This window comes from Fopius arisanus, unplaced genomic scaffold (assembly GCF_000806365.1).
Source record: "Fopius arisanus strain USDA-PBARC FA_bdor unplaced genomic scaffold, ASM80636v1 scaffold00025, whole genome shotgun sequence".
Taxonomy (NCBI): Eukaryota; Metazoa; Arthropoda; class Insecta; order Hymenoptera; family Braconidae; genus Fopius; species Fopius arisanus.
The window spans coordinates 749,654-775,740 of record NW_011887764.1 but is presented as its reverse complement, the minus strand read 5'-3'; the positions used below and the strand labels follow the sequence as shown (position 1 = coordinate 775,740).

General features: G+C 39.4%; 5 protein-coding genes across 5 annotated transcripts; 4 read left to right on the top strand and 1 right to left on the bottom strand.

Moving 5' to 3' along the window:
* The first annotated feature begins 1,772 nt into the window (after positions 1–1,772).
* On the top strand, positions 1,773–3,023 carry LOC105264839 (uncharacterized). Its single transcript, XM_011301987.1, has 4 exons — positions 1,773–1,899; positions 2,148–2,359; positions 2,590–2,817; positions 2,878–3,023. The coding sequence occupies exons 1-4, from the start codon at positions 1,773–1,775 to the stop codon at positions 3,016–3,018; spliced, it is 708 nt and encodes a 235-aa protein (XP_011300289.1). The 3' UTR covers positions 3,019–3,023.
* LOC105264838 (adenylate kinase 8) lies at positions 2,890–6,460 on the bottom strand. Its single transcript, XM_011301985.1, has 8 exons — positions 6,383–6,460; positions 5,780–5,906; positions 5,547–5,705; positions 5,051–5,277; positions 4,397–4,696; positions 3,887–3,996; positions 3,657–3,822; positions 2,890–3,283 (listed from the first exon to the last, which is right to left on the bottom strand). Exons 1-8 carry the CDS (start codon positions 6,413–6,415, stop codon positions 3,020–3,022), a joined length of 1,386 nt encoding a protein of 461 aa, XP_011300287.1. The 5' UTR covers positions 6,416–6,460; the 3' UTR covers positions 2,890–3,019.
* A 148-nt stretch (positions 6,461–6,608) lies between these two features.
* On the top strand, positions 6,609–9,197 carry LOC105264807 (ATP-binding cassette sub-family F member 1). Its single transcript, XM_011301940.1, has 4 exons — positions 6,609–7,033; positions 7,299–8,173; positions 8,251–8,429; positions 8,535–9,197. Exons 1-4 carry the CDS (start codon positions 6,687–6,689, stop codon positions 9,027–9,029), a joined length of 1,896 nt encoding a protein of 631 aa, XP_011300242.1. The 5' UTR covers positions 6,609–6,686; the 3' UTR covers positions 9,030–9,197.
* A 1,629-nt stretch (positions 9,198–10,826) lies between these two features.
* Positions 10,827–18,037, top strand: LOC105264806 (dual specificity mitogen-activated protein kinase kinase 7). Its single transcript, XM_011301939.1, has 7 exons — positions 10,827–11,259; positions 12,032–12,702; positions 13,053–13,187; positions 13,280–13,524; positions 14,667–15,203; positions 15,704–15,997; positions 16,249–18,037. Exons 1-7 carry the CDS (start codon positions 11,088–11,090, stop codon positions 16,382–16,384), a joined length of 2,190 nt encoding a protein of 729 aa, XP_011300241.1. The 5' UTR covers positions 10,827–11,087; the 3' UTR covers positions 16,385–18,037.
* An 884-nt stretch (positions 18,038–18,921) lies between these two features.
* G9a (histone-lysine N-methyltransferase G9a) lies at positions 18,922–24,618 on the top strand. Its single transcript, XM_011301938.1, has 7 exons — positions 18,922–20,552; positions 20,914–21,660; positions 21,789–22,121; positions 22,217–22,909; positions 23,164–23,414; positions 23,491–23,666; positions 24,387–24,618. The coding sequence occupies exons 1-7, from the start codon at positions 19,268–19,270 to the stop codon at positions 24,547–24,549; spliced, it is 3,648 nt and encodes a 1,215-aa protein (XP_011300240.1). The 5' UTR covers positions 18,922–19,267; the 3' UTR covers positions 24,550–24,618.
* Positions 24,619–26,087: the final 1,469 nt, after the last annotated feature.

The following is a 26,087-nucleotide window of genomic DNA, read 5'->3' as shown; positions in this document are numbered from 1 at the left end:
TTTTTGTAGATCTTATTTTTGCTCTATAAAGTAATTCCTAAGAGAAATTCCACCATCTCTCTGAAATTCACTACAGTCTTCGCTACAGAATTTTCTTCTTTAATTAATTAATTAATTAAAATGGACAAATAGGAGGTGAAGACTGAGGCTGTGGACTTGAGGGACATCACAAAGGAGACGCTGACGAAGCAGGAGATTGAGGCAATGCATACGAGCAAGGAGCGAGAAAATGTAATCCTGGATTATAGACAGAGGGTGGAGGACCGCAGGTTGGAACTGGAGAGGCTCGAGAGGATGATCTTTCCTGCAGTGCGACTGCCACCGAGAGAGGATGATTTCGAGGGTGGGGAGAAGCCTGATAGCAAGAGGACTGAGGATGATGACCCGCCCAAGGATGAAATCACCTATCTGGAGGAGGCTTTTGCCAAATTGAGGAACGCAACTGGAGTCACCAGGAATGATGAGGTACTTGATCGATTTCTGGCACAACGCGCTACCAAGGAAAACCTCCAGAGGATGAGAACAGTCACGGAGGATGAGAAGATGATCCTCGAAAAGCAGCGGCAGAAGTTCACCGCGGAAATTGAGATGCAGAAATTTTCGGAGACGAAAGATGCTGATCAGTGAGTTCTCTATCAAACAAATAATTGATTGATTGATGGACTCCAGACGGACGACACGTTTAAAAAATTCTAGATTTAGATTTTTTTCTAAACAGCTTCGAGATTAAACAAAACAAAACTCAGCATTATTATCCAAACTTTTGAAATTTTATCGCTCTGATGTGGAAGATATTTCTCATTTATTCGAGTTCCATTACAGAAACGCCGAAGAGCTCGTCAAACTAAATGAGAGAATCGAGGAAGAGGTAAAGCGTCAGAATGTTGCTGAGGTGAGGACGAAACGAGTCCAGGGGACCCTCGGCGAGGTTGCGAAAATACTCTGGAAATTTTGTGACAGACTCAGGGTGAGTTACTGAGACTCATTAATATGAATATATCAAGAATGAACGATGGTTCGTGAAGAGAAAAAAAAACACTTTGCTCCCCTAAAAATCTTCGGTCAGATCTCGAAGTCAATGGTGATTGACTTGTTATTGTTTATTCTTTAATTTCTATATTTTTTCGATTTCGGTGCCTTTCATTACTATTACAAGATGAGAATATGGGGAATCAGCAGTTGCTTGACGAAGAAATGGAATTTTGAAAAAAAGTTCTTACCTCGTTCGAAAATCCTAGGTCCGTCTCTTTGGTCAAGGGTGAACAATTTTTTTTTCATATTTCGGTGTAAATTTTTTGTTGCTCCCGGTTAGGATGTGAATGAGACATTCGTCTCGGTGACTCCGGAAAACCTGGAGGATCCGTATTGTTACTTGAAGCTCTTGGAGGAGAAGATGGAGTGCCTCGTCGATATGATGGGCGGCCACGACCAGTACGACCAGTGGATTCAAGAGGCTTTTGTTGATAAATTCGAAACTCTATCGACTGGATCTGCATCGGAGGCTGTTAAGGCTGTTGAAGCCGAGGCCCGACCACTTTTTCCACGATTCCCCGGCGCACCGACCCCAGCTGCCCAGGCTATTCCATCCGAGGACGAGGAGGAAGTGCCCACTCGAAGTGTTCTCAAGAGACAGGCACAATTGCTCGTTGATACTAAAAGCAGGAGGAAGGGATTTAATTTCAGGAGATAATGCTCTTTTGTTTATTTATCTTTTCGTGTGTTTTTCCTATTTTTTTCAATAAAACATTTGGAAAATGAGTCGGAAAGTTTCTATGGCCACTCCTGAGGAGCGACGAGAGAACGACGGGGATGAGGGGGAGGAAGGAGACCTCGAGGAAGCTGAAGATCAGAGGAAAGGGAAAAATTCCGGAGAAAGCAATTCCCCTCTGACTGATTTTGGTATAAAAAATATAAAAGGGGAAAAATCTATTCGTTTCAATTATTTTATAATTGAATTGTTTTTCGAGTTGCTTAGCAGAAAGAAATGTCATTTTATTTTTTTAGATTGTATGTAGATATTTTTGGGATTTAGTGGTCTCATATTTTATATTTACTTGGCAGGAATGGTTTTTATTTCTTAGGATAATTTCATTGAAGTAGTTAACGTTTTGAAGACCTTATCTTTATGAGCGATTGTTATCTAATAGAAAGCGTCTCAGTGCCATCTCGAGTGGTGCAAGACCTTTTAGAGAAAAAACGAGAGATGCATGAAGTCACTATTAAGGAAATGCAAGTTGCTCTTATCGCCATTCAGGAAAATTATCGGAATAAATTCGAGGCACTCGGGAATCAGTTGACGTCGAATATCGACGAAATTCGACGAGAGATTCGGGAGATCCAAGGGAATTTTACAAGTGACGTAGGTATCTGATATTTAGATTGTTGTTTTCCTATGACATTTATTCCAGTGAGATATTTCTTTGGCATTAAAATTTTTCTCCGACTAGAAAGCTCAGAGGAGAAAAAGATTAAGACGTATGACTTGTCAATATATTTCTATTAAATTTTTTCCATGAAGATGAATAATGATAGCACATGCTAGTGAGTGTGATTCTTCTGAAAACAATTTTCATATTCGTAAAATATTAGATCAATCGATTCAATGCCGCTGAGCACGCGAAGGTGGACGACAGACTGACGTCACTGCTGGGAGTGGAATCGTCTCTCATTACTGAATTTCACAAAAAAATATGTAAAAATGAGAGAATGCGAACATTATCTGTCAGAAGAACACTGAAAAAGTTTCGAGAAAAATTGAGATGCATTGCACACGTGCCACCTGGAGCTCTAAAAATTCCAACTGACGAAGAAATCGAGGTAAAAACGACAGAAAACAATTTTCTGTCTGTTGATAAATAATTAATGCACTATTTTCAGGACTACAATGAAAAAATCAGAAATAATTACGCGATTCATGAGGAGTTGTGTTCAAAGTTGCATTTAAGTACAAGTAATTTAGAATCAGAGTTGCAGAATTGGCTGAAGGATGTAAAAATTTTCAAAGCAAATGCATCATGAACTAGACTAGGGAAAGAATGGACTCTGGTTTCCGCAGATCGTCATAAATCTTGAAATCCGTTGGATCATCGGGATCGAATTCGATATCCTCTGGTTTTATTTCCTCCTTTGGTTTTCGAATACGAGGAGGGGCAGATGGAGCTCGGCTCAAGCACGATTCCACCTTTTCTTTTACACTCCTCTCACTGACCGTACCATCCACCAGGACCGCAGATTCACCTGCATACCTCAGTAGTGATGTAACATTTTCGAAGTATTCTGTGAGCTTCAAACAAGTATTTAGGGTGATTTATTAACCGTCGATTTGCTCAGCTTTTGCGAATAAAATTGAATATTAACGAACTTTGCCAACGGAATGTTTTTATAAAACACATTCCTTGTACTCAATAATTCAAATCTGGGACACGATTTTCCAAAGTTTTTTCTTGCATTTGATTACTATAGGAGTCGGAAAAAATACACCGGGGGTTTAGGGAGTTTACGACCGTGAAATTTCAGAGGAAAATTGAAACGTTTCGACTTTAGCGACAAAATACAGCCCTCTTACAGTGACAATATAAAATTGAACAATTCGCTGTAGAAAAATAAATTGTTCTAATATATAATGAATATATAAATCTCATAAAAGCATCCCTTACAGTGTGATTGACGACAATTTCACAATCCTCAAAATGGGTGGCAAGTTCCACATCAGCTTCCTCCCCACTTCTTCTGGAATTATGCTCACTCCCAGTGTAAATATTGAACTTCCTCGAGAACAATCTCTCCTGGCACGTCGCCTCATCGACATTGATACAGATAATTCTGGGAAATAAAGGGATTCGGCAAAATCATGACATCATTCATAAAAATATCAGCTTTGATGAACCTGTTTGGAGGTGTAGCGAGTAAATCGAGAAGTTTAAAGTCCTCAACGGTAATCGGATATCCGAACAAGACCCACCCCTTCTTCAAACACTCACTGCCCATCAGTTTATTCTGAAACAAAGGGAATATCATTTTTACATCACAAGAAAATTACTTGAAATCGACACTTTTGTCGAATAAAATCAATAAAATTGATCAACACTTGCCAACGTTCGAAGAAATTTAAAAATCCAATAAAGTTATAAACTAAAAGAAATAAATTTGGAAGTAAAACTAATGCATGAAAATCATTGCCTTTCATTCCTTACAATCATTACGAGAATTCTAAAATATAAAAATTACCTCGAGTCGAATAATTAAATAATAGAATAACAGAAAATTTATAGATTAAGTTAAATGAAGCCCTATCTTGTCAATCAGCCATCATGATACAGAAAAATGTGCACTATTTAAGTTTATATGTTCCAATAAGATCAAGATGATGTAATTATTGCAATAAAAAGAATTTTACCTCAATAATTTTGATCTTTATATCTGATTTCTCTCTGATTCCCCAACGACTTAAACACCTCAAAGTGATTCCAAATGCGTTATCTTGCAGTCTCGTTTGTGCCAATAGGTAATCAAAATCAATGTACACGAGATTATACTTCTGGGAGAGATATTTAGCCACGGATCGACGTCCTGACCCTCTTGGACCAATGAGAACGACCCGGAAATTATAACAAGGCGTCGAGCACTTTCTTCTTCTAGCCAGTGCAATGCAGGCTCTTCCGAGTTCCTCGTACGTTCTCCCCGCAGTCTCTACTTGCTGGGAAATTAATTAATCCATTCAATTCTCAGCAATTAAACAGCGAAGTTATACAGCCCAATTTCATAACTTTGTAAAATATTTATCTCAGAAACTATTAATTGTAGGATAAGACCTCAGCACGAATTGGTGATTACGAAAAATTGGGAATTCTACATTTCTCACTTTAGCAGGCACTGAACTTTTTTAATTTATGCAGCTTAATAATGCCCTGATCTTAACAGCTATTGATTTTAGAAGGAAAAAGCAAGAAACATTTTTTATTGGGAATTTAAGCGTCTGCAAAAATCCTTTAAGGTTTTCGCCTTATAATGCATAGGCTTTGAGATAAATTCATAAATTTGGAATAATTACAATTAGAACCGAGGAGTAGACCGAACGAAGGTCCTGGAGATTGCGCATGTCCAGGGTTTTGTGGAAAATATTATCATGTGAATTTTGGCTGGAGGCTGTGGAGGGATATTGACTTGGGGACGCCGAGGATTCTATCGGAAAATCTGTCCAGGTTATCTCGATTACATGGGTAGGGAGGATCCCGACGGATTGCAGGGCACGAGCTTCCGATTTTGTTCTAGGAAAATCTATTGAGGATGCGTTAGAATTTATTAGAAAGGCAACTAGAAATAGGAAATACCATCGAATATTATTTTCTCTCCTTCTATTTTCAAATGTTTTGGTTGAATTCCTTCAAGTGCCAATGAATAAAATCAAGAAATTAATCGTCAATAATTCTATTTTGTCGGTGAATTTTTGCATTCAGCTCTCTAATCCTTCAATTCCAGACGAGCGAACGAATTATTGAACATTTTTTTAGGATTAATTTATTGATAAATGAATATGACAGTATTACCAATAAATAACCATCCAGATTCTTCGAAATATAATTTCCTCAAAATGTTCCGAACATTCGATGCGAATTCTTCGCTGGAATTGAAAGCATCCACGTCTTGCAAGCTTATAGCTTTTATCCCCAATTTCAAATCCAGATATTCAGCCAGCAATTTTCCATCTGTACGCCATCGGAATAGGATAGTTGAGATTATAAAATGGAGAAATAATGCATAACAAATTGATTCAATTGACCGAAATCGAGTGGACACAGGAGAATGATCCTCGGTGCATCTCTACTTCTAGCTGCGTGTTGCAAGCATTGCTTCACGTAAAGAATGTGGTCCGATGGCTTTTTAATTATTAATTGGCTCGCAATCTCCTGAAAAACATAATATATGCAGTCACTCGAAACTCGCTCACTCGGCGCTTTCCATAGAAGGAAAATTCATAAATGTGAACCACAATTTGTCAGTGTCCATCGCAATTCGGAGTTAAGTGGGACAGTATCAGTAATTTTTCATGAGAAAGTCAACAAATTATACAATAAAACGCCCCATTTTTCGCGTTTTATTGCCAACCAATATGCTACATCCAGATGAATAATTTATTTATTCAAATTACCTTTCTTGATACTTCGCTTATAAGAAATAAATGTCTTTTTTATTATTAATGAAGTTCATGTAATCCCAATAAATTCATTATTAATAAGAAATTACTCGAATTCTATCAAATAGATTAATGGATGGTTTATTTTAAATGAATGAATGAGTTTCTGATAATCAATAAAAATTTAGATTCAAGAAATTTAGATCAATAAAATTTTGATGGAAAATCAGTAGAGTATCCATTACTCACCTGAAATAATTCATATATTCTATGTTTTTCCATGTAGGGAATGAATCTGGGGGGTATTTTGAGAGGTCTTTTGACAGCGTCCGCAATCCCTAGCATTTTGAATTGAAATGTCAAATATCTTCTCTTGGTGCTTTCGCGAATAATCCATGAACATCCTCGCCCTCTGGGATCGATAACACCCACAAGATGGCGACTCCTCGGATTTCTATCCTCTCCATGCTGCACATTGCACGAGTGCAGGCAACCAGGCTAGGATTCGTGGTGCACCACCTGGAAGACTGGAGACTCGTGTAAATAGTGAAAAATGTCAGACAACGAGAAGGAAATTTCGAATGAGATCTCCAACCTGGAGATCGAGGGAACAGGCAAGAAACTCACCCATAAAGAGAAGAAAAAGCTGAAAAAGCAGCTGGAGTATGAGCGCACCATGGAGATGATGACTAAGGCTGGAGGACAGGGACACAGTGAGTTGGAGTCGAATTTTACGGTTTCACAGAGTCAGACACAGACTCGGGGCCAGCATACCCTGGACAATGCCGTTGATATTAAGGTGGAGAATTTTAGCATCGCTGCCAAAGGAAAGGAACTCTTCACCAATGCTAGCCTTCTCATCGCCCAGGGGAGGAGATATGGTCTTGTTGGTCCTAATGGGTAGGAAGGATTTTATTTTCCATTTTTAGATCTTTCTCTTTCGGGAACATATGTTTGTCGCTGGATGAGTGGTCACAGGAAATTTAATTTCGTTTGACAGCTGGATAGTATCCAAATATCTTGTATAGCACTATCCCTGTTGAATTTAATTAAATTTTTATTCAAATGCAGTCTAAATAATTCCAAGTTTCTACGTGTACAGTAATAAATGAGTGTTATTTTTAAAAAAAATTAGTTTTTCAGTATAAATATATTTAATTTACAGTCATGGTAAGACAACATTGCTTCGACACATAGAAAAAAGAGCCTTCAACATTCCTCCAAGCATTGATATTCTGTACTGCGAGCAGGAAGTCGTGGCCGACGACACGCCAGCCGTGGAGGTTGTGCTGAAGGCCGACGTGAAATGTGTGGCCCTTCAGGAGAAATGTAAAAAGCTGGAGGAGGAATCGGAAAAGTCGACTAATGACGAAATTCAGGCGCAGCTCCAGGAGGTTTACGAGGAGTTGAAGGCCATTGGGGCAGACTCAGCAGAGCCCAGAGCGAGGAGGATTCTGGCAGGTTTGGGTTTCAGCAGATCCATGCAGAATCGAGCCACCAAGAATTTCTCTGGAGGGTGGAGAATGAGAGTATCCCTGGCTAGGGCTCTGTTTCTCGAGCCAACTCTTCTCCTCCTGGATGAGCCTACCAATCACCTCGATCTGAATGCTGTCATTTGGCTGGACAACTACTTACAGACTTGGAAGAAGACACTATTGATAGTTTCCCACGACCAGAGCTTCCTCGACAACGTCTGCACAGATATCATTCATTTGGATCAGCAGAAACTCTTCTACTACAAAGGTAACTATAGCATGTTCAAGAAGATGTTCGAGCAGAAGAGGAAGGAGATGATAAAGGCCTACGAGAAGCAAGAAAAAAGGATCAAGGACCTTAAGGCCTCAGGGCAGAGCAAGAAAGCTGCTGAGAAGAAGCAGAAGGAGGCGCTCACCAGGAAGCAGGAGAAGAATCGTACGAAAATGCAGAAGACTGAGGAGGATACTGGACCACAAGAATTATTACAGAAACCTCGAGAGTATATCGTGAAGTTTAGCTTTCCGGATCCACCACCTTTGCAACCTCCTATTCTTGGGCTTCACAGTAAGATTTTCAGTCTGTTTGAAGGGTAGCAAATTGAGTTTTCGTGATAAAATCATTTTACCGAATTTATTTTTCAGATGTGACATTTGCGTACGAAGGACAAAAACCTTTATTTATAGATGTCGATTTTGGAATCGATTTGAGCTCACGTGTTGCCATTGTCGGGCCCAATGGGGTGGGCAAGTCAACGTTTTTGAAACTTCTTCTGGGAGAACTGACTCCTCTCAAAGGAGATTTAATACGAAATCATCGGTTGGTACGTAGAAAAGATACAAAATATTCCAAAATTTTCGCGGACAATAATTCGAATAACATTGAATATCCTTTATTTAAAAAAAATTCCGAATTCATTTTCTTCCAGAGAATCGGAAGATTCGACCAACATTCAGGTGAACATCTCACTGCCGAAGAAACTCCATCGGAGTACCTGATGCGCCTCTTCGACTTGCCCTATGAGAAAGCTCGGAAGCAGCTGGGAACATTTGGTCTGAGTTCCCACGCGCACACAATTAAAATGAAGGATTTGTCGGGTGGACAGAAGGCTCGAGTAGCCCTGGCTGAGCTCTGCCTGAATGCCCCAGACGTCGTTATCCTTGACGAACCGACGAATAACCTCGACATTGAGTCTATTGACGCCCTCGCTGAGGCGATAAATGCCTACAAGGGTGGCGTCATCATCGTCTCCCACGACGAGAGACTCATCAGGGACACCGAGTGCTGTCTCCACGTAATCGAGAACCAGGTGATCAACGAAATTGATGGGGACTTCGACGACTACAGGAAAGAGCTGCTTGAGAGTCTCGGGGAGGTCATCAATAATCCTAGTATTGCTGCCAACGCTGCTGTCCTTCAATGACCCGTTAACTTGGTCTTTAGTATCTGAAATTGAGGGAATACTGTGGGGAATTGGTGAAACTGGAATTTTGTATACCGTCAGGAGTGTTGGAATTTTATCAGATTGCATTTGACGGACTTTTGTAAAGTCCTCAGATCAGTGTGCAGATTAAAGCAGTTTATATTGAAATTTTTCGGCTGTTGTTTGAATTATTTCAACCCCAGAGACATTTTATTTTCATTACACTTCACGTAAATGTCGATTTATCTGAAAAAAACATTTATTTAAAAACGATTAATTTAACTTTGAATTCTTAAAATGCGAAATTGAAAAACTTTTCCGGTCTTTCCGCAGGTTTTTTTTCTGCCTTTTCGATTTTTTCGAAAGGAGGAAAAATGCAGTGATGTGTCAATTCACCCGACCAACGCAAAAAATTAAATGTCTAAGGCTGTAGAGGAGGTGGGATACTTTTCCTATAATTCCTGTAGTGGCATGAGTCATGAGCCTCCACAATTTGTTCACACAGGTGTCACAACTCAGTGTGAGGAACCCAATTTGTGAGATAACTAAATTGCGTGAGTTTGCTACCAAAAAATATAGTTCATAATGATTAATGATTCAAGAAACAAGAAATCCTGATTTTTCGGTGAGTTATTCATGAAGATCTCCTAAGTGCACACGAGTTCAGCTTCATCTCTGTATATTGCAAAGCAAGCAAACATTCAGAAATGAGTAATTTTTATTCGAAAAATTATATAATATAATTAAAAATGTCCATTAAATGTCCATTAAGGAGATTGGGTTTACGGGGTAGACAAGCAAACTCAATTATAAAAAGTCTTCTGATCGCGTCTGGCCGAAGGCTATCGTGGGGGATTCCTGTAAATCTGCTTGCACAATTTAATTCATAATATCCAGGGCGCTCACGAATCGCAAGTAATAAAAAACAAAAATGGATATGATTGGATTAACTTGCGGAAATTACAGCTTCAGTAGAATCTGCTCATCCCTAATTTCTCTTATATAAATTATTTCCGAGTTCTTCTAAAAAATTACTATTCTATGACGCATTTCGAGTTCTGAATTCGTCGATCAATATCTTCGACTCACCAACATTTCACGTCAGGATTTTTTTAAACTCCTAATTAGATAAACCAAAAGATACAGAGAAACAACCTACAATGTTGTCCTCAAATTTCCGATCACCTGAAGCAATAAAAAATGCACCCAACAAGTGCTACCACGCTATGTTACATCCATATTCGGCTGCTGGCTGGTTTCCAGGTGAAACTCGGATGCCCAACACCTCTGGTTGGCCTCGACTCTCCCGATTTCGAAATAATTTTCGCTTTTTCCTAGAAAAACATTTTGTCAAACCGTCACACGTCCGATGCAAAGAGAAAAATTTACAGAAAATCGCGAACGTTTCGTAATGGTATTGGCTCTGAATAGATTTTACCCTATCATTAAAAAGTCACATCATTTGAGTTTGAAAAATTCCTCAAAGAAATGGTGTTTTACAAAAGAATGTTCACTAGGTTCATGGGATTTTGACTGCAAGGGAGTAAAAATTGGAGGATCAAAAAATTCCTCGAAAGGCGCGAGGGCCAATTTTACTATGAATTTTCGTTTTTTTTTTCTGTATAAAAAAAAATAAAAAAATGTAAGTAAGAGAGAGCATGTGTTGCGTGGCTAGACTGCGCGAAATAATCGGCGCATGGGCTATCCCCCCACACGCGACACTACCCACTTCTTTTTTCTCTTTCTACCACTTGACTTCTTGGCAGTGCTCATCAGTATGTGTGCCATGTATATGTGTACATACGTGTTTTACTGCTGCCAAAAAGGGCACAGACTGGGGAACACCACAGACAACAGGAGTGATGTGAAAATATATTTCAAAACTTATTTATTAAACGTGAAAAAATCCATGAATTAGCAAGATCAATCGTTCATTCATTATCACATCGTTCTGTTGTGATTTATCGTTTATATATTGCTCCAATTGTCAGATAGAATTCAATGGAAAATTGAAAGGGAATTAAATAGTGTGGAAACGTGAGAGTGGGAAAAACAACAATGTCGAGTGCACTGGAGAACAAGATACTGAATTTGCAGGAACGTCTCAGGGCGGAGAAGGAATCGATGGAGAGGGATAGACAGATTAATGATGTTCCTGGGACTAACAACCAAGTGCAACCATCTTCGTCGGCACCCATGTCCAGTCCCATCGTTCGAAGGCCACAGAGGCGTGAGTACAGTCGTAGATTTAACCATTTAATGTGGATTTACCTGTCCCTCGATGAGAAGGGGATGATTTTTCGAGCTAGGGGACAGGTTATGTTGACTCTCTGAGGTATCCAACCTGATTCGTCCCCTTTAGCCTCCTGGAATCTAACAATAGTCTTATCCTATTGCGTTTTTACAAACAACACTTGGAATGTCAATATTTCATTGGCTTTTGATCAGATGACTGATGACAATTTGTTGGAGTTTGACACTCTTTAGTTATTCTCTGGACATAACAGAAATTGTCATGAAATGTGGCGAGATGATTTTTGTAGGAAGTTTCGGATGGCCTAGGGGGATAGTTTGATCATACGGGAACTCATTCATATTAAAATACAGTGCAATAGTTCATGAGATCTTCGATTATTTGGTGGGCATATTTCGTTATCGCCAAAATAACTGAACCCATTTTATCTTTTCTTATCTTTCATATAAAAGTTCTGAGATAATGGGGATGGAATTTTTTTTTATTTTTAATTTCCCGTTAAGCTGTCACTTTCACTTTAACTTAGAAAAAATGAAGATAAGAGATCGAAATTTCGTGGAAATATAGCCCTTGTGTTATCACATAATTTGCATTTTGATTGAGAAAATTTAAATTAGTATGTAAATTTTTTTTTTTCATTAATATCTCGGGAGCTAAAAAATAATACAACATCTGTTTTTTGCATTTTTGTGGGGTATTTGGCGTTTGGATGTCGTATTTCACATTTATCTATTTTATCTGGTGGCAGTTGGTGACATGGGGACGCCGACAAGGCCCAGGAGACAGCTGGATCTGCCAGTGTCACAGATGTTGCCACCAAAGCCACACGACAGCGAGGTAGAATCCAAACTTCAGGAAATTATGAAAATGAATGGGATTCTCAATATCAATGGTATGAAGTATCAGACCGAGATGAAGGATCTGGAGCATCTCGGAGAGCTTGGCAATGGCACCTGTGGGCATGTTGTCAAGATGAGGCACAAACCGAGTGGTGTTGTCATTGCTGTCAAGCAGATGAGACGCTCTGGCAATGCCGAGGAGAACAAGAGGATTATCATGGATCTCGATGTTGTGTTGAAGTCACATGATTGTCCCTATATTGTACAATGCCTCGGGTGCTTTATTACCGAGTCGGATGTGTGGATTTGTATGGAACTCATGGCAACCTGTTTGGACAAGCTGCTGAAGAGGCTCAGGCAGTCTATACCTGAGGATTTTTTAGGGAAAGTTACTGTAGCTACTGTGAAGGCACTCTCGTACCTGAAGGAGAAACATGGGGTTATTCATAGGGATGTTAAGCCTAGTAATATTCTGCTGGATGAGATGGGGGGAGTCAAGTTGTGTGACTTTGGTATCTCTGGGAGGCTTGTCGATAGCAAGGCCAAGACCAGGAGTGCTGGCTGTGCAGCGTACATGGCGGTGGGTATTTATTATCGTGAAAAATTTGGATAGAAAATTTCTGCAGAAAGTCCAATAACTCTACTTGCTTCTTATCTTACTTTCCCGGGATGTTTTTAAATCTCAGAACGATGACGATTTTTTTTTGGTAACACTTTTGTAGAGGTATGACAGCCTCCAAAAAATTATCAATAGATTTTTCTAGATAATCTATTCACTAATATTCAAATATTTTTAAATGATAATATTGTCGAAATTATCAGCAATTTAATTTTGACTTGTGATTTTGAATTAATAGAACGTTTCAATAATATGAAAGAAATATTAAAACGGCGGGGATATCCTTAATTCAATGCCGTCATTATTTTTAGCCCGAAAGAATAGACCCCCCAGATCCAACGAAACCAGATTACGATATAAGAGCAGACGTGTGGAGTTTGGGTATAACTCTCGTGGAATTGGCTACTGGAGTTTTTCCCTATCGAGACTGCAAGACTGATTTTGAGGTGAATTGAAATTAATTAATACTCTATGGGTCTGAAAAAACACGAATTGTTTCCCAAGAGTCTTTCTTCAACTGGTCTTTCCATTTGAATAGGTTTTGAGCAGGGTAGTTCAAGACGATCCACCTGTCCTCCCTCCAGACACTCATTTTTCGAGGGAGTTTCGATCGTTCGTCAACTCCTGTCTAACGAAAAACTATAAACATCGGCCTAAGTACCCCAAACTTATGGAGCACCCGTTTATTAAAAAATACGATACTCATTCAGGGGAAAATGCCAATGGCCTGTCAATGTCTGGATGCCAATGGTTCGACAGCGTAATGCGACAGCTCGAGCCAAGGTGAGTTCACTCTATTTCATAAACAATTCCTGCATTTGTTCACTGAGGAAAAGAATTATTTTGCGAAATATTCACTTACTCTAGTAATTCTACAGTATTTTAATAATTGAATTCCATAAATCAGAAATTGTCAAAATTAAAAATATGGAGGAACATTATCTAGAATTTCAAAAAATCCAAAATCCTGCATAAATGAATGCTTGGCAACAGCAATTATTCTTTTCTCAATGTTCATGATTATTCTCGATTCGTGGTATCTAGTTAGTCATCAAGTAAAGGATTTGTCCATTATTCAAACATAGAATTATTTTTATTTAATTCGGCATGAGATTCCCAACTAATAAAGTAATTATCTGATATCTGGTTTGGTAAAGCATAACAGGTGTCCCTTGAGAGACCCCGCAGACCATTCAGATAAACAATTATCCAGATTTTATATATTTTTATTCAGTAGAAAAGTCATTGGTAGAATTTGTGTCGTAAACATCGAGTGGGTGTTTAGTTAGGACCTCATCACACTCATCAATGTTAATAATTGAAAATTTATTTATTTTCAAATATCCATCAAGATGAATCCTATTGATGCCCCTACTTAAACGTTTGCGTGCGTGTTGAATTGTGTTGCAGCGTTGAGCATGAGGGAGGCAGTGCAGCGTAGCCACCCCACCCTCGCCCCTGACCACACAAAACCCACCAAGACGTCCCTCACGATAAAAAAAAAACGCAAATATTCAAAGTAATAAAAGAAAAAACAAAAAAAAAACAAAAAAAATACACACACACATAAAATCCCAAAGTCTGCCCGATTTTCATTTCGAGTTGTTTGGTTTGTGCACGTGCCTGTTACACATCCCACCCTACGACCCCCCACTCATGGTAAGCATTCTTTTTTATTTATTTACAAAAATGGTCATTTCTATCGTAGTGTCGTTCATTTGTCTGTGCTCTTGTCATTGCTTATTTAAATTCGTTACTGAGGATTTTCCTGTCTCTCCCTGGTGCATGCCGAAGAGAAAAATTATTTGTAAATGTACTAATTCTCTAACTTTCATTAACAACTCAAAGCAGGTCTCTAGCAGGATTACGTCAGTGTCTTGGATTAATTGGATGGGATGAGGAATTGATAATTTTTTGGGCTTCAGTTTCAGGTCTATTGGGGGCTCGGGCCACGTATCGTTGAAGACAACAGCCCACATGAGGAATCAGGAGGGTGGATTACTCAGGACTAAGACCAAAGAGCCAATTTCCACAGTTACGTACAATCAACGAGCCACTGAAAATGGTACCTATGTGCCCTACAGTCCCTATGCACTCAGGAGGAGGGAGATGATGACGAGGCCTTTTTCACCACCAAGTGGCGAGCAGGAGAGGTCCTTTTCGCCTTATCGCACTGAGGGGAGATGCTCTAATGGACAGAGCTTGGAATCGAGACCTTATTCGCCTTATTTTGCACGATTTGAGGAGGGGAGCGATCGTTGGGGGAGTGCCCCACGATCTCTCAGCCCTTTCTCCAGGGATTATTCACCTTGGAGACGGGAAAATGTTGATCCACCTGGGGTTGTTCAGCCATTGGAGACTGGGAGATATTCACCCTTTGTACAGCCGAGGTACTATCATCCGCCACAAACACATCCACCTGCACATGAGATTTATGCAAGTCCTATGATGAGTCGTAAGAGGTAATTCATTTTGTTATACAGTGAGGGTTTTTTATTTGAATTGTCATCTGTACTTATTTATTTAATTATTCATTCATTTACTTATACTGTCTCAGAGAAAGTTAGTAGTGCCTAGGGTCTCGGGGAAGGCCAGCGAAAATATTATCCAATACTTGCAATTTGAAGTTTTACTGCAGTATCATATGTAATCTGTAAATTCACCGCTCGTTCATATATATAATTGTAGACAATTATTTCGTGTTTGATTATCTCTCCTGCGTAATCTCGATATTTTTTTTATTTCCTTGTTTTTTAAATCGCATTTCCGGAAAGGAGATAATAATGTCCTACGTTATTTCAAAATTATGTAATTTTAAAGTTAAATTCAAGTTTTCTTAGAATTAATTTCAGAGGCGCAGATTTATTTCACAGCAAAAACACGTTCGAAATCATAATTTATGGTCCCCATAACTCGGGATTACCACCTCCGAATTGAAATTCATATCGGTCTGATGTTGAAGGTTTCCCTCTGAGCCACCACCGCCTAGCTCTCACGGGACAACGAGTCCCCAACTATTTATTTCTCGTTTCACGAATCAGTCGAAACAAGAAAATAATACAACAGTTGCCTCGCAAACTCCACCGCCTCCATCGAAGGAATCAGCGAAGAAGAGATTTGCATCATATGTTAGGCTGAGACTGGGAGGAGATCGTTCAGCATCACCTGAGCCACCACCCAGGCTTAGTCGTGGGGAATCACCACTTGCTATGCGAAGGAATCTGCCGGAACAGGCTTCACCTTCATTTCCACGAAGGTACAATGAATTTTCTGTTTTAAAGTAGTGAACCAGGAGCTTTTTTTTTGCCTTCAATTTCAAAATTTTGTCTAGAAACACCTAAAAAAAATTGAACTCACCTAGTTCACCGTCTGCAACATATTTCAATTTTTTAATCCAAATTAATTGAAAGACACTCCAATTACCAAGAAATTTAATGAAATGAATATTTGAAACTGAATATTACTGCCTCTAATCACTGGTAAACCCTCGAAATCATTTTATTCTAGGTACGTGTCTCCCTCGCCACCACAGCCACCACCTCGACGACTTTCCGAAAGTATCTCAGTGCCAGGAAGTCCCCAGTACTTTCGAGCTCGACTCCTTTACACTCCCGAGCCCCAACGAAAGCCTCCGCCCCCATAACCCAACGTCAATGTTAACGTTAATGTTATCATCACCAATCCACCATCAATCCTGGTGCCATGCGTTACCAACGCTCCAGAGACTGTAAGTAAATACACGGATTACGATGACGATCCAAAGACGAGCTTCACCTGTGGCGCACTACTCTGCAGTGTAAAACCAAAAAAACGTAGCACAAGGAACGATCAATGGTTCACCTGGAGGACCGTTCGTGATAATAGAAATTTTTTGCACGCATAGGTTGAAGAAATTTCGAGAGATGCGAAGATTTTAAAGATTCTGTAGCGAAAAGGTAGAGGGTAACAAGTCTACTTGTTCTTTCGTCGAATTTTCGAGGAATATCTCCGTGTCTAAGAGGACTAGTGTAATTTTTCATGGCTCCTTTTGTTGAGCAAAATTTGTGCTACAAAGAACGTTTCATCACAAATTGCATTATCTCTTTTAGCTGTTGGGATATTTCACAAAAATGTACTTATTAGCTAAATCGACTTGTTATCCTGGTCTTGTTTTCTAGTCGAGGTTTTAAGGGATATCTCTGAAACTAAGAAAGATAGCAAAATTTTTCTCAGGGCTTTTGTTGTAGGGTAGATCAATGAGAGTTAGAAAAAAGGTTTTCTGGCCTTATGACATAAATTAAGATTTAGAAAAGTTTCACCTATCTCTCTTCGAGTCACAGATATTTACAGAAAACTTCACTGCTGGGTTAATGAGGAGAAAATTCAGTAGTTAATCAAATTGTCTGTTGCCACTTTGATACTGAACGATAAAAACTCACAGGCCTTTTTTGCAAACTTCAAGTGTGAAGGAAATTTTATCGATATATAAGCCTCTTGTATTAATGTGTATTTGTATAAAACGCAGTGCTCAACTTTTTATATCGCTTGTGGAAAAAGTACTCAACGAAGAGGAAAAAAATATAGCAAAGTTTGAGAGCAGTTTGTGTGGCTTTTTTGTCAGAAGCTGAACGTTGAACTATGGAAACAGTGAGGATGTATGCTCCTACGATTGTTCAGTCACGTATTTCGTCTAGAGTGAATATTGCCGTTTGTATTGCTACTTTTCTATTTGAAAAACTCGAATGTCTGTGGCTTCTGTATCTTTTTCAGACCACAGGGAGTCAAAAATTTCCTAATATTAGAAAATAAGTTTCTAGAACTGAGAAGTTTTAGGAAAAAAAATTCCAGAATCAAGAATAAATTTTGTCAAATGTAGAAACTTTTTTTCTCTAACTGCAACGTCAAAGAAGAAAAAATCTTTCTAGATAACCAGAGTTTTCCCGCAATGTGAACATATTTAGACGTAAATTTTTTGTACGACAAGCGTTCGATCGATCCTGAATTCACTAAAGAACCTGTGGAGTGAGAGAATCGGTTGGAGGTAATGCACAAGTCATTCGAGGCCCTAATCATGCAAGTCTCTGGATCCTGGAGACGTTGATTGTAAATTGTTTGAGAGGAGCAGGTCGTTGTAATTATTAGTTTTAATCACTACTTCATTCATTGAACATCACGTTCGAAGAATAACCGACACGCGCATGACCTACATTTAAAACAGCATCGAGAATGAAAAAGGAACACGAACAATAACTTTCGTCGCTTATTTGACAGAGGGATCTGTTGTATTGTAAATAAACTTATATTTATACGGATGAAATCCTTTTTTTAAAATTATTTTCCAAATCCTGTAGTTTTCTTTATTTCCTCCTACTTAACAAGTTCGATTTTTCAGCTGGGAGCTGGCTATTTATTAGAAATTCCGAAAAATTAACTTTAGGACATTAATTCAGGGTTTATAGTTGATGTATGAAAAAACTGTTGTAGTTTATTCCCAGATTTTTTAACAGTTGAAAGTTGAGATTAAAATGTAGTACGTTAGGAATTTGAATAATACATTACCCTTGCAAATTATATGAAGCCTACCGTCAAATACTGTTCAAATGGAAGCTTCATTATTCACCTACGAACTCATACTATTTCGAGGGAAGAAAACTAAAACTAAAGGCTTAATTAAAAAAAAATTTCTCTTTCTTGAATCCAAAAAATAAGATACATCTGCCTGAAGCGTTTTTCCAATCATTACATCCCGAATGAACTGCGCCTCTCTCCCCTTCCCGAAAATAAAACGAATACCGAAATAGAGTCCCAAGATAAGACTCCAGGAAGAAAAGAGCCCCGACATTGTGCCACGTCACTCACCTCACCCACCCTCTTTGAAATTCCAAAAAAAAATCATGGAAGTTGTCCCACTGGAGCGGGCCGTATCAAAATGAAAGATAATCTTTACTATTGAAGGACGTATCCGATCTATTCGTGCAAAAAAACTGCAAGAAACAAAAGCGGCGCCATGAAAAACTCCGTAATATCCTGATTTTTTACTTAAACAGTCTTTAATCGATCGTAAAAATTTCTCCAAACTGCGGATAATGTGAAAAAACCATAAAATCGAAGGATAACGATAAGGGTGTCGATATCGCTGGGCTCGAAAAATAAAAATGCACCGCTTGGATCGGCCCGTCCCTGAGTAATCAATATGGCCTCCAGTCGTTCGCGGGGCACGCATTGAAGTGAGGTTTCTCAAGTAAAAGTGTTGATAAAACATTCCCAATCCCCCAATAGATCACCTCGTCCCTCTAATTCCACTGACGTGCCCCCAATAACTCAATAAATCCTCCCAAAGGCGTACAATTAATTCACAAACATCAAAAACATCGTGCGCAAGACGTGTTTTTGGTTGTTACGCCGAAGAGTTGCCCCTAGGACCAGCCGATCTGTTTTCACCATCATCATTCGTGCTCCCGGAAGTGAAGGCACCCCTGTGATGCACCATTCTCACCCCATGGGCACTTGATAACCCAACATTTTATCATTTATTTTTCTGGACGCCATGTCTGGAGACACAATGAAGGAAGCAGGAAGAATTTCAGGTGAAGAACTTGCCGATGAAGACGAAGAGATAACGGTGGTACCAGACAAATTGAGCATCGAGCAGATCCTCGAGGGAATGACCAATGAGTTCAACAAGAGTGTATCAAAGTGCAGTGAAGAAAACGATTCCGATAAAATCGGTGAGTTTGCCGAGCCCGAGGGAAGCACATCCCTGGAAAATGGTGATGTTGTGTATACAGCAGTGATGGAGGGTGAGGGCAGGGATGAGGGTCCCGAGGAATCCCTGGAAGCCCATAGTGATTCTCCCAAAGATGCTAACGAGGTCCTCAGACAGGAGGGGCAGAAAAAGGATGGTAATGTCCCCAGGATTGTCCTGACCTTTAGAACAATCGATGAAACCACCGATGATGGGAGGAAAACAAAAATATCAAGTTGTGGACCTAGTCTCAGTCTTGTGACAGATGAGCTGGTGAATAGTGATCAGATTGGGGGAGTCTCTGTGAAGATTGAACATTCGGAAGAACAGGAGGGCGACAAATCTGATGGGGAAGAGGTGAAAAGTGGTGAAGAGGTTAAGGCTGTTGTTGATGGGGGAATTGAGGAGAGCTTGGAGGCTCCTGTGCAGGAGGAGGTAGAGGTTGTTCCTGGTGAGGAGGACTCGGAGAAGTCTGTGGAGGTGAAAGAGACACCCGTCACCAGGAAACGGAAATATGCCAGCAGGCAGAGGGCACTCAGTACAGATTCCCCTTGTCCCAAAAGGTCAGCTAGACGATCCTGTAAGGAACAGTTCAGTGTCCTCGAGAGCGCAATGGCCAGGAAGGAGAAGTCCAATTACACTGACAATAAAGTCACAAAGAAGTCGGTGAAACCTGTTACTGGACGACCCAAGAGGATCAGTGCTGGAAGAGACAGCAAGAGGGATAGCAAAGGCAGTGAGGGCAAGGCTGAGAGCTTGGTGAATGATCTTGGTAACAGTCAGGCTGATGGGGGTTCCTTGGAAGAAGCTAGGGCTAGTCCCGGGGATGAAACCAAGTCCAGGGCCTCTGGGGAGTTCGAAGGCATGCCCAAATTATCGCCCATGGTGAAGAATCAGGACAAATTAGGCAAAGAGGAGACTTTGGTGAAGAATGATAAACCTTTTTTGCGACCTGTTACTGGGAAGAATAGGAGGGACAGGGGAAGGGGGAGAAATGGGCCAGGGGGGAGGCGATTGCTGAAGGTTGAAGGATTTGAGGATGGATCTGAGGCTGCTGAGGCGGGGAAGAATAATGATTATCCAGAAGGTAGTCAATTTTCAGAGTAAAATTTATTATATATTATTCAAATTTAATTATTCATTTCGTTAGAATTTGTATGGCGAATTGTTTAAATCATTATGACTGAGTTATAGGACAGGTTAACAGACTGACTTTTAAAAAATATTCATACATCAGGAATAATTTCAGCATCGAGTCGATTTAGTGAATAAACGAGGTTTCGATGAATGAATGAATCTGTGGGAAATGATTGCATTTTTGAAGCTTAATTTTTTCTGTTGTTATTTCACTAGACGGAGAAGTATATAAAATTTCGAAGTGTCGGTTTTGCTCCAGCCTGTCCTAATAACGTAAATGTGAAAAGTGAAAATTAATTTTTCAATTTCAGAATCCAATGTTCCAACAAAAAGAACTCGCCGCAGTATGGCCCCAAGTCCAAGCCCAGCTGAAGGACAAGCATCAAAGCCAGAATCTACAGCAATACTCAGTGAAACCTACGAGAAGTCAATGCTCTGCCTCTGCCAAGTGAGATCACAATTGTACGTTACGATAACAGGGTCAGGGGCACCCTTGTACTGTACAGCAATTGATTCGATTGATAATCGATTGATTGGGTGCTGCAACGAAGTTGACAGCAATGATGTTGCCATGAGACGTCCCAGCACTCGAGTACCTTTTATAATTCTCTGTCGTTCTCACAAAGAGCGTCTTCTGCGTCACAACTGCTGTCCCTCCTGTGGTCTCTTCTGTACGCAGGGGAAATTTATCCAATGCAATAATGGACATCAGTACCACCTCGACTGCGAGGTTTTTCTCAATAAAAAGCCTGTATGTCCTCACTGTGCCAATGATACCTCAAATTTCAATGTCATTATTACCATGACTGGTAGCAGAAAACCCGTCTACATACCGTCAAGGAAGAAATTCTCGAAATTACCTTCTGCCAAGATGAGTCTTCCAGGCAAGGGGGACAACACTAAACTCGCTGAAAGACCGCCCAGTCCGCTGGTCAGTCCAGAGGATATTAAAATTCCAGAGCCTACCATCAACTCTGAAAGACCTGAACGATACACTGTTATGAGTCTTTATCAGGCTGTCAAGAATGGGGATTTGGAGAAATTGGTGAATGTGCTTAGTAAGTTCGATTTAGGTACTATGTAGACTTTCATGAAATATTTCTCAACCTTAGGATATTTTATAAGTGGACTGATCTTGCTTTCGAACTTCACTTCTGAATTAATATACTGTTTCTGATGATTCCAGGTTGCGGTTATAATGCAAATCACACGTTTCGTGAATACTCTCAACGAACTAGCCTTCACATTGCTGCAGAGCGGGGCCACCTGGGTTGTGTAAATATCCTAGTGCAAGGAGGAGCGCAGCTAGACGTCATGGATAAGAATCAGCTGACACCTCTGATGTTGGCAGCTACTGAGGGAAAGACTGAGATCGTGAGATATTTGGTGCGAGTTGGGGCTGATGTTACATTGAAGGGAGAGGCCGGAATGACTGCTCTCCATCGAGCTGCCAAGTCAGGGCACCTCGAGGCCTGCAAGATCATTCTGTCAGAGTGCAAAGTCCCCAAAACATTAGTAGGTCAGTGGAACAGGGCATTTTTATATTTCCTCATGAAATCAACAGTTTTTCTAGATGCAACTAGACGTTTTCACACGAATTGTCATGATTTTCAGATTCTGTAGATGATGGTGGTTGGACTTGTCTCATCTGGGCGTCTGAATTCTGCCACATTGATGTGGCTCGTTTTTTGTTAGAAAAAAAATGTGATCCACTGATACGTGATACGGAACAGAATATAGCCCTCCACTGGAGTGCATTCAGTGGTAGTTCCGAAATAACTGAAATCCTTCTGAACGAAGGCTGTGATGTTAATGCTGTGAATGTTCATGGTGACACGCCCCTCCACATTGCAGCACGACAGGATCAGTACGCAGTGAGTGTTCTTTTGCTGGCACGAGGTGCTAAAGTAACTGAGGTGAATGCAGCTGGTGAAACAGCGGTTAACTGTTGCACGAGTGATGGAGACACCCTGGCAGCTCTAAGGTTAAATGCCAAGGTCAATGAATTGTCTGAACACATGTGGGAGAAAACCACAAGAATTCTCACGAATGACATATCCAGGGGAAAGGAGACTAATCCAATACAGTGTGTCAACGGTTTCGATTCTGAGGACAAGCCCACTGATTTTCTTTATGTCACTGAAAACTGCTTTACGAGTAATATTCAGGTGGACAGGACTATTACGTCCTTGCAATCTTGTCGATGTGAGGACAATTGCAACTCTGAAAAATGCCTCTGTGGGAATATTAGTCTTAGGTGTTGGTATGATGAGGAGGGGAAGCTTATACCAGAGTTTAATTATTCAGGTAAATTAAAAAACATAAATTTCTAAATAACGATGACCAATTTCGGACTGAATTCAGAGATATTCGAATCTTCGATTTTTTTTCTTAAAAATTCTCCCTTGTTTTTCAATTGCACGTAAAATCTATTCTTGAAGGAGAAGTAGAAAAAAACACACGAAATTAGTTTGAATGGAACTATTGAATATTAAACTGAAATTCTTTTGATTTATTCTTGATAGATTATAAAATTTACATCACTGCATTCCTAATTACAGATCCGCCAATGTTATTTGAATGCAATCAGGCATGTGATTGCAACCGAATCACGTGTAACAATCGTGTTGTTCAGCACGGTTTGACCCAGAGATTCCAATTATTCAGAACGAAGGGAAAGGGCTGGGGCTTGAAAACCCTCAGACCCATATCCAAGGGTGCTTACGTTTGTGAATACATTGGCGAAATTATTTCCGATTCCGAAGCTGATCACCGGGAGGACGACTCCTATCTATTCGATCTCGACAACAGGGTGAGCCTATTTTTCGCCGATATCACTGCAAATCCTTTCTCCTTAGAATTCTTTTAATTTTTCTTTAATTATGCAGGATGGTGAAACCTATTGTATCGATGCCAGGAGATATGGAAATATTGCACGTTTTATCAATCATTCCTGTGCACCAAATCTACTTCCTGTTCGTGTTTTTGTGGAACACCAAGATCTGCATTTTCCAAGAATAGCATTTTTCGCTAATCGTGATATTGCCGCCGATGAAGAGCTTGGGTAATTACATTCTGGATGCTTTCATTAACTGGATTAAGGATATTATTCATTCATGTCATCGAAATTTTGTTTTGTTATCATTTGAGAATGTAATTTTTTTCAATTCTTTGCATTAATTAGTTTCACACCAGTTGCAATTTAGTTCTTCGTACGTTTATAACATTGGTAATAAAGTTTTTTGTCGTTTTGAAATTATCATTATTATGTTAGTATCCTCAAAATTATTGAAACGGCATGGGCCAATTTCCAGGTGAGTCTCCAGTGTAGGGAAAGAAATAAATTCAGCATGAGAATTATAAGTGTGTAGAAAAAGTAGTGGAATCGTTAAGTTTGATAAGGCGAGTTTACCATTTCACTACTATATTATCATTGACGATTAATTCATGAGATATTCATTACGGTAGGACAAAATGGGATGAAAACTTCATATTGGCCAATGATTTCTTGTACGATTGGATGAGAAATGTCTTATTTGTCATTTGCAAATTTATTAAATTAATTCCTATTGATTCCCACTTGTAATTTATTCCAGATTGTAATACTTGAAATCAAGATAAACCATTGAAAAACCGCCAGTTCACTGATTTAGACTTTTACGTTGAAAATTGAATGACTAAATACTTCGTACGAAATCACAAGCTTTAAGATTACACCTCATCTCATCGACCCACTGAATTCCACCGAAATTCCAAACAAGTAATCGTTTCTTTCGAATTACAGATTTGATTATGGAGAGAAATTCTGGATCATCAAATGCAAATCGTTCACGTGTACCTGCGGAGCTCTCAACTGCCGATATTCCGAAAAAACAATTCAAGTGACACTAGACAATTATAGGAAAAAAATTCAGCAGGAAGAGAGTCTAGCTGCCCAATTAATCTAACTATTTCATTAGTCTTAATTGAATGGAGTTTCGTTGATCTCACGATTAAAACGAGCACAAGCGAATTATGAAGAAGAACAAAAGCCTAATGAGTACAAATAATCGAGCTGATTGGTGATGGAATGAGGTTGTCAGTTTGTAGCTCAACAAATTTATTATCATTAGGAAAGAGTTACGAATTTATTTTGTACATATTTCTTGCCCGAGTCTTTTCGACAGCTCGTTATTATTTCCAGAGTCTCAATCTTCTGGATTTTAGTGCCACTATGAAATGTTTATTTGATCCTTTCCTAGCATAATCATTTTCCAGTGAACAAATTTTTTTACGATCCACCAAGCATTGTAATGTTAGTCCAGTGTGTTCATTCTCTACAATTATATTTTAGTTTGATTATCGCGATGTTTGCTCATTTTACAGTTACTAAGAGTGTTTTGTAAATGCGGGGGAAGGATAGATTAATTTGAGATGTACATCTTTTTGTACAAATCCATTTTTGTATAATATAATATAAATCAGATAATTAACAAAAAAAAAATCATTACTGAAATATTCCCTGCATAATTCCACATGTTCCTCTTTTTCCAAATTAACACCATAAGGGCCAAGGTAGTAAATAAACCTAGAAATTTTGTGGTGTCTCACAAGTAAAGTCAATGCTTTTGAAAAATTTTAGCTGCCAGTGAGTACTTGTCATAGGAGAATGTCCCCTTGAAATCAGAAACCCGCCAAAATAGTACTAGCCAGTGAAAATTATACCATTTATGAAGTAATTGCGACCCATTTCAGAATAAAATTATTCTATAACTGAATAATTAGTGCCGACTGCATCCGGCGAATTTTTAATCGTATCTGATAATGACATAACCAATGAGAAACTGTTTTTGAATTAGAAATTAGTGTGGCTGCCGATTTCTTTTTTTTTTTCTCCCGTTGATTGAGCGCCAAGTCCCTCGCGCATCCGTCTGCGCATGCCATGCAATATGGCGTCGGTCACGCCCGAGAAAGGACGCGTTGGCGTTTGCTCTGTATATTTTCGCTTCAAATAACGGTAATATTTTAAAGAAAGCACAAATAAAAGCATATTTCATGGCTCATAGCCTCTGCCAACGTTTTTACAATGGAGATAGTAATCATTTCGATGAATTACAAGCACTAAAATGAGAAAATGCCCAAGGCGTTGGTTTCTCGTGCATCAGTGTGGACATCATGTCCACTACAAGTTTTGGCGTTCTTTCTCCGGATTTCTGGATTAATTGAAGTACCAGCTACTATTGTTCTGAAAAGAGTACCCTGGATACCTAACGGTGACAACGAAAGGGGAAATCGATAAGAATAATAGCAAGCAGGGAACCAATTGATACTCCGCGTGCATTGTCCCTCGAGTTTCCCGAATAATTCCGCCTGTAATTAAGGTATGATCCTCGAGATAATTGTAAATAACGTCATAAATAATGAACGGTGATTGCCGACTTGGCTTTTTACGACCCAAATGATAATGATCTTGGTGAATCATGGACATCAGAGAGAAAAAATCCTC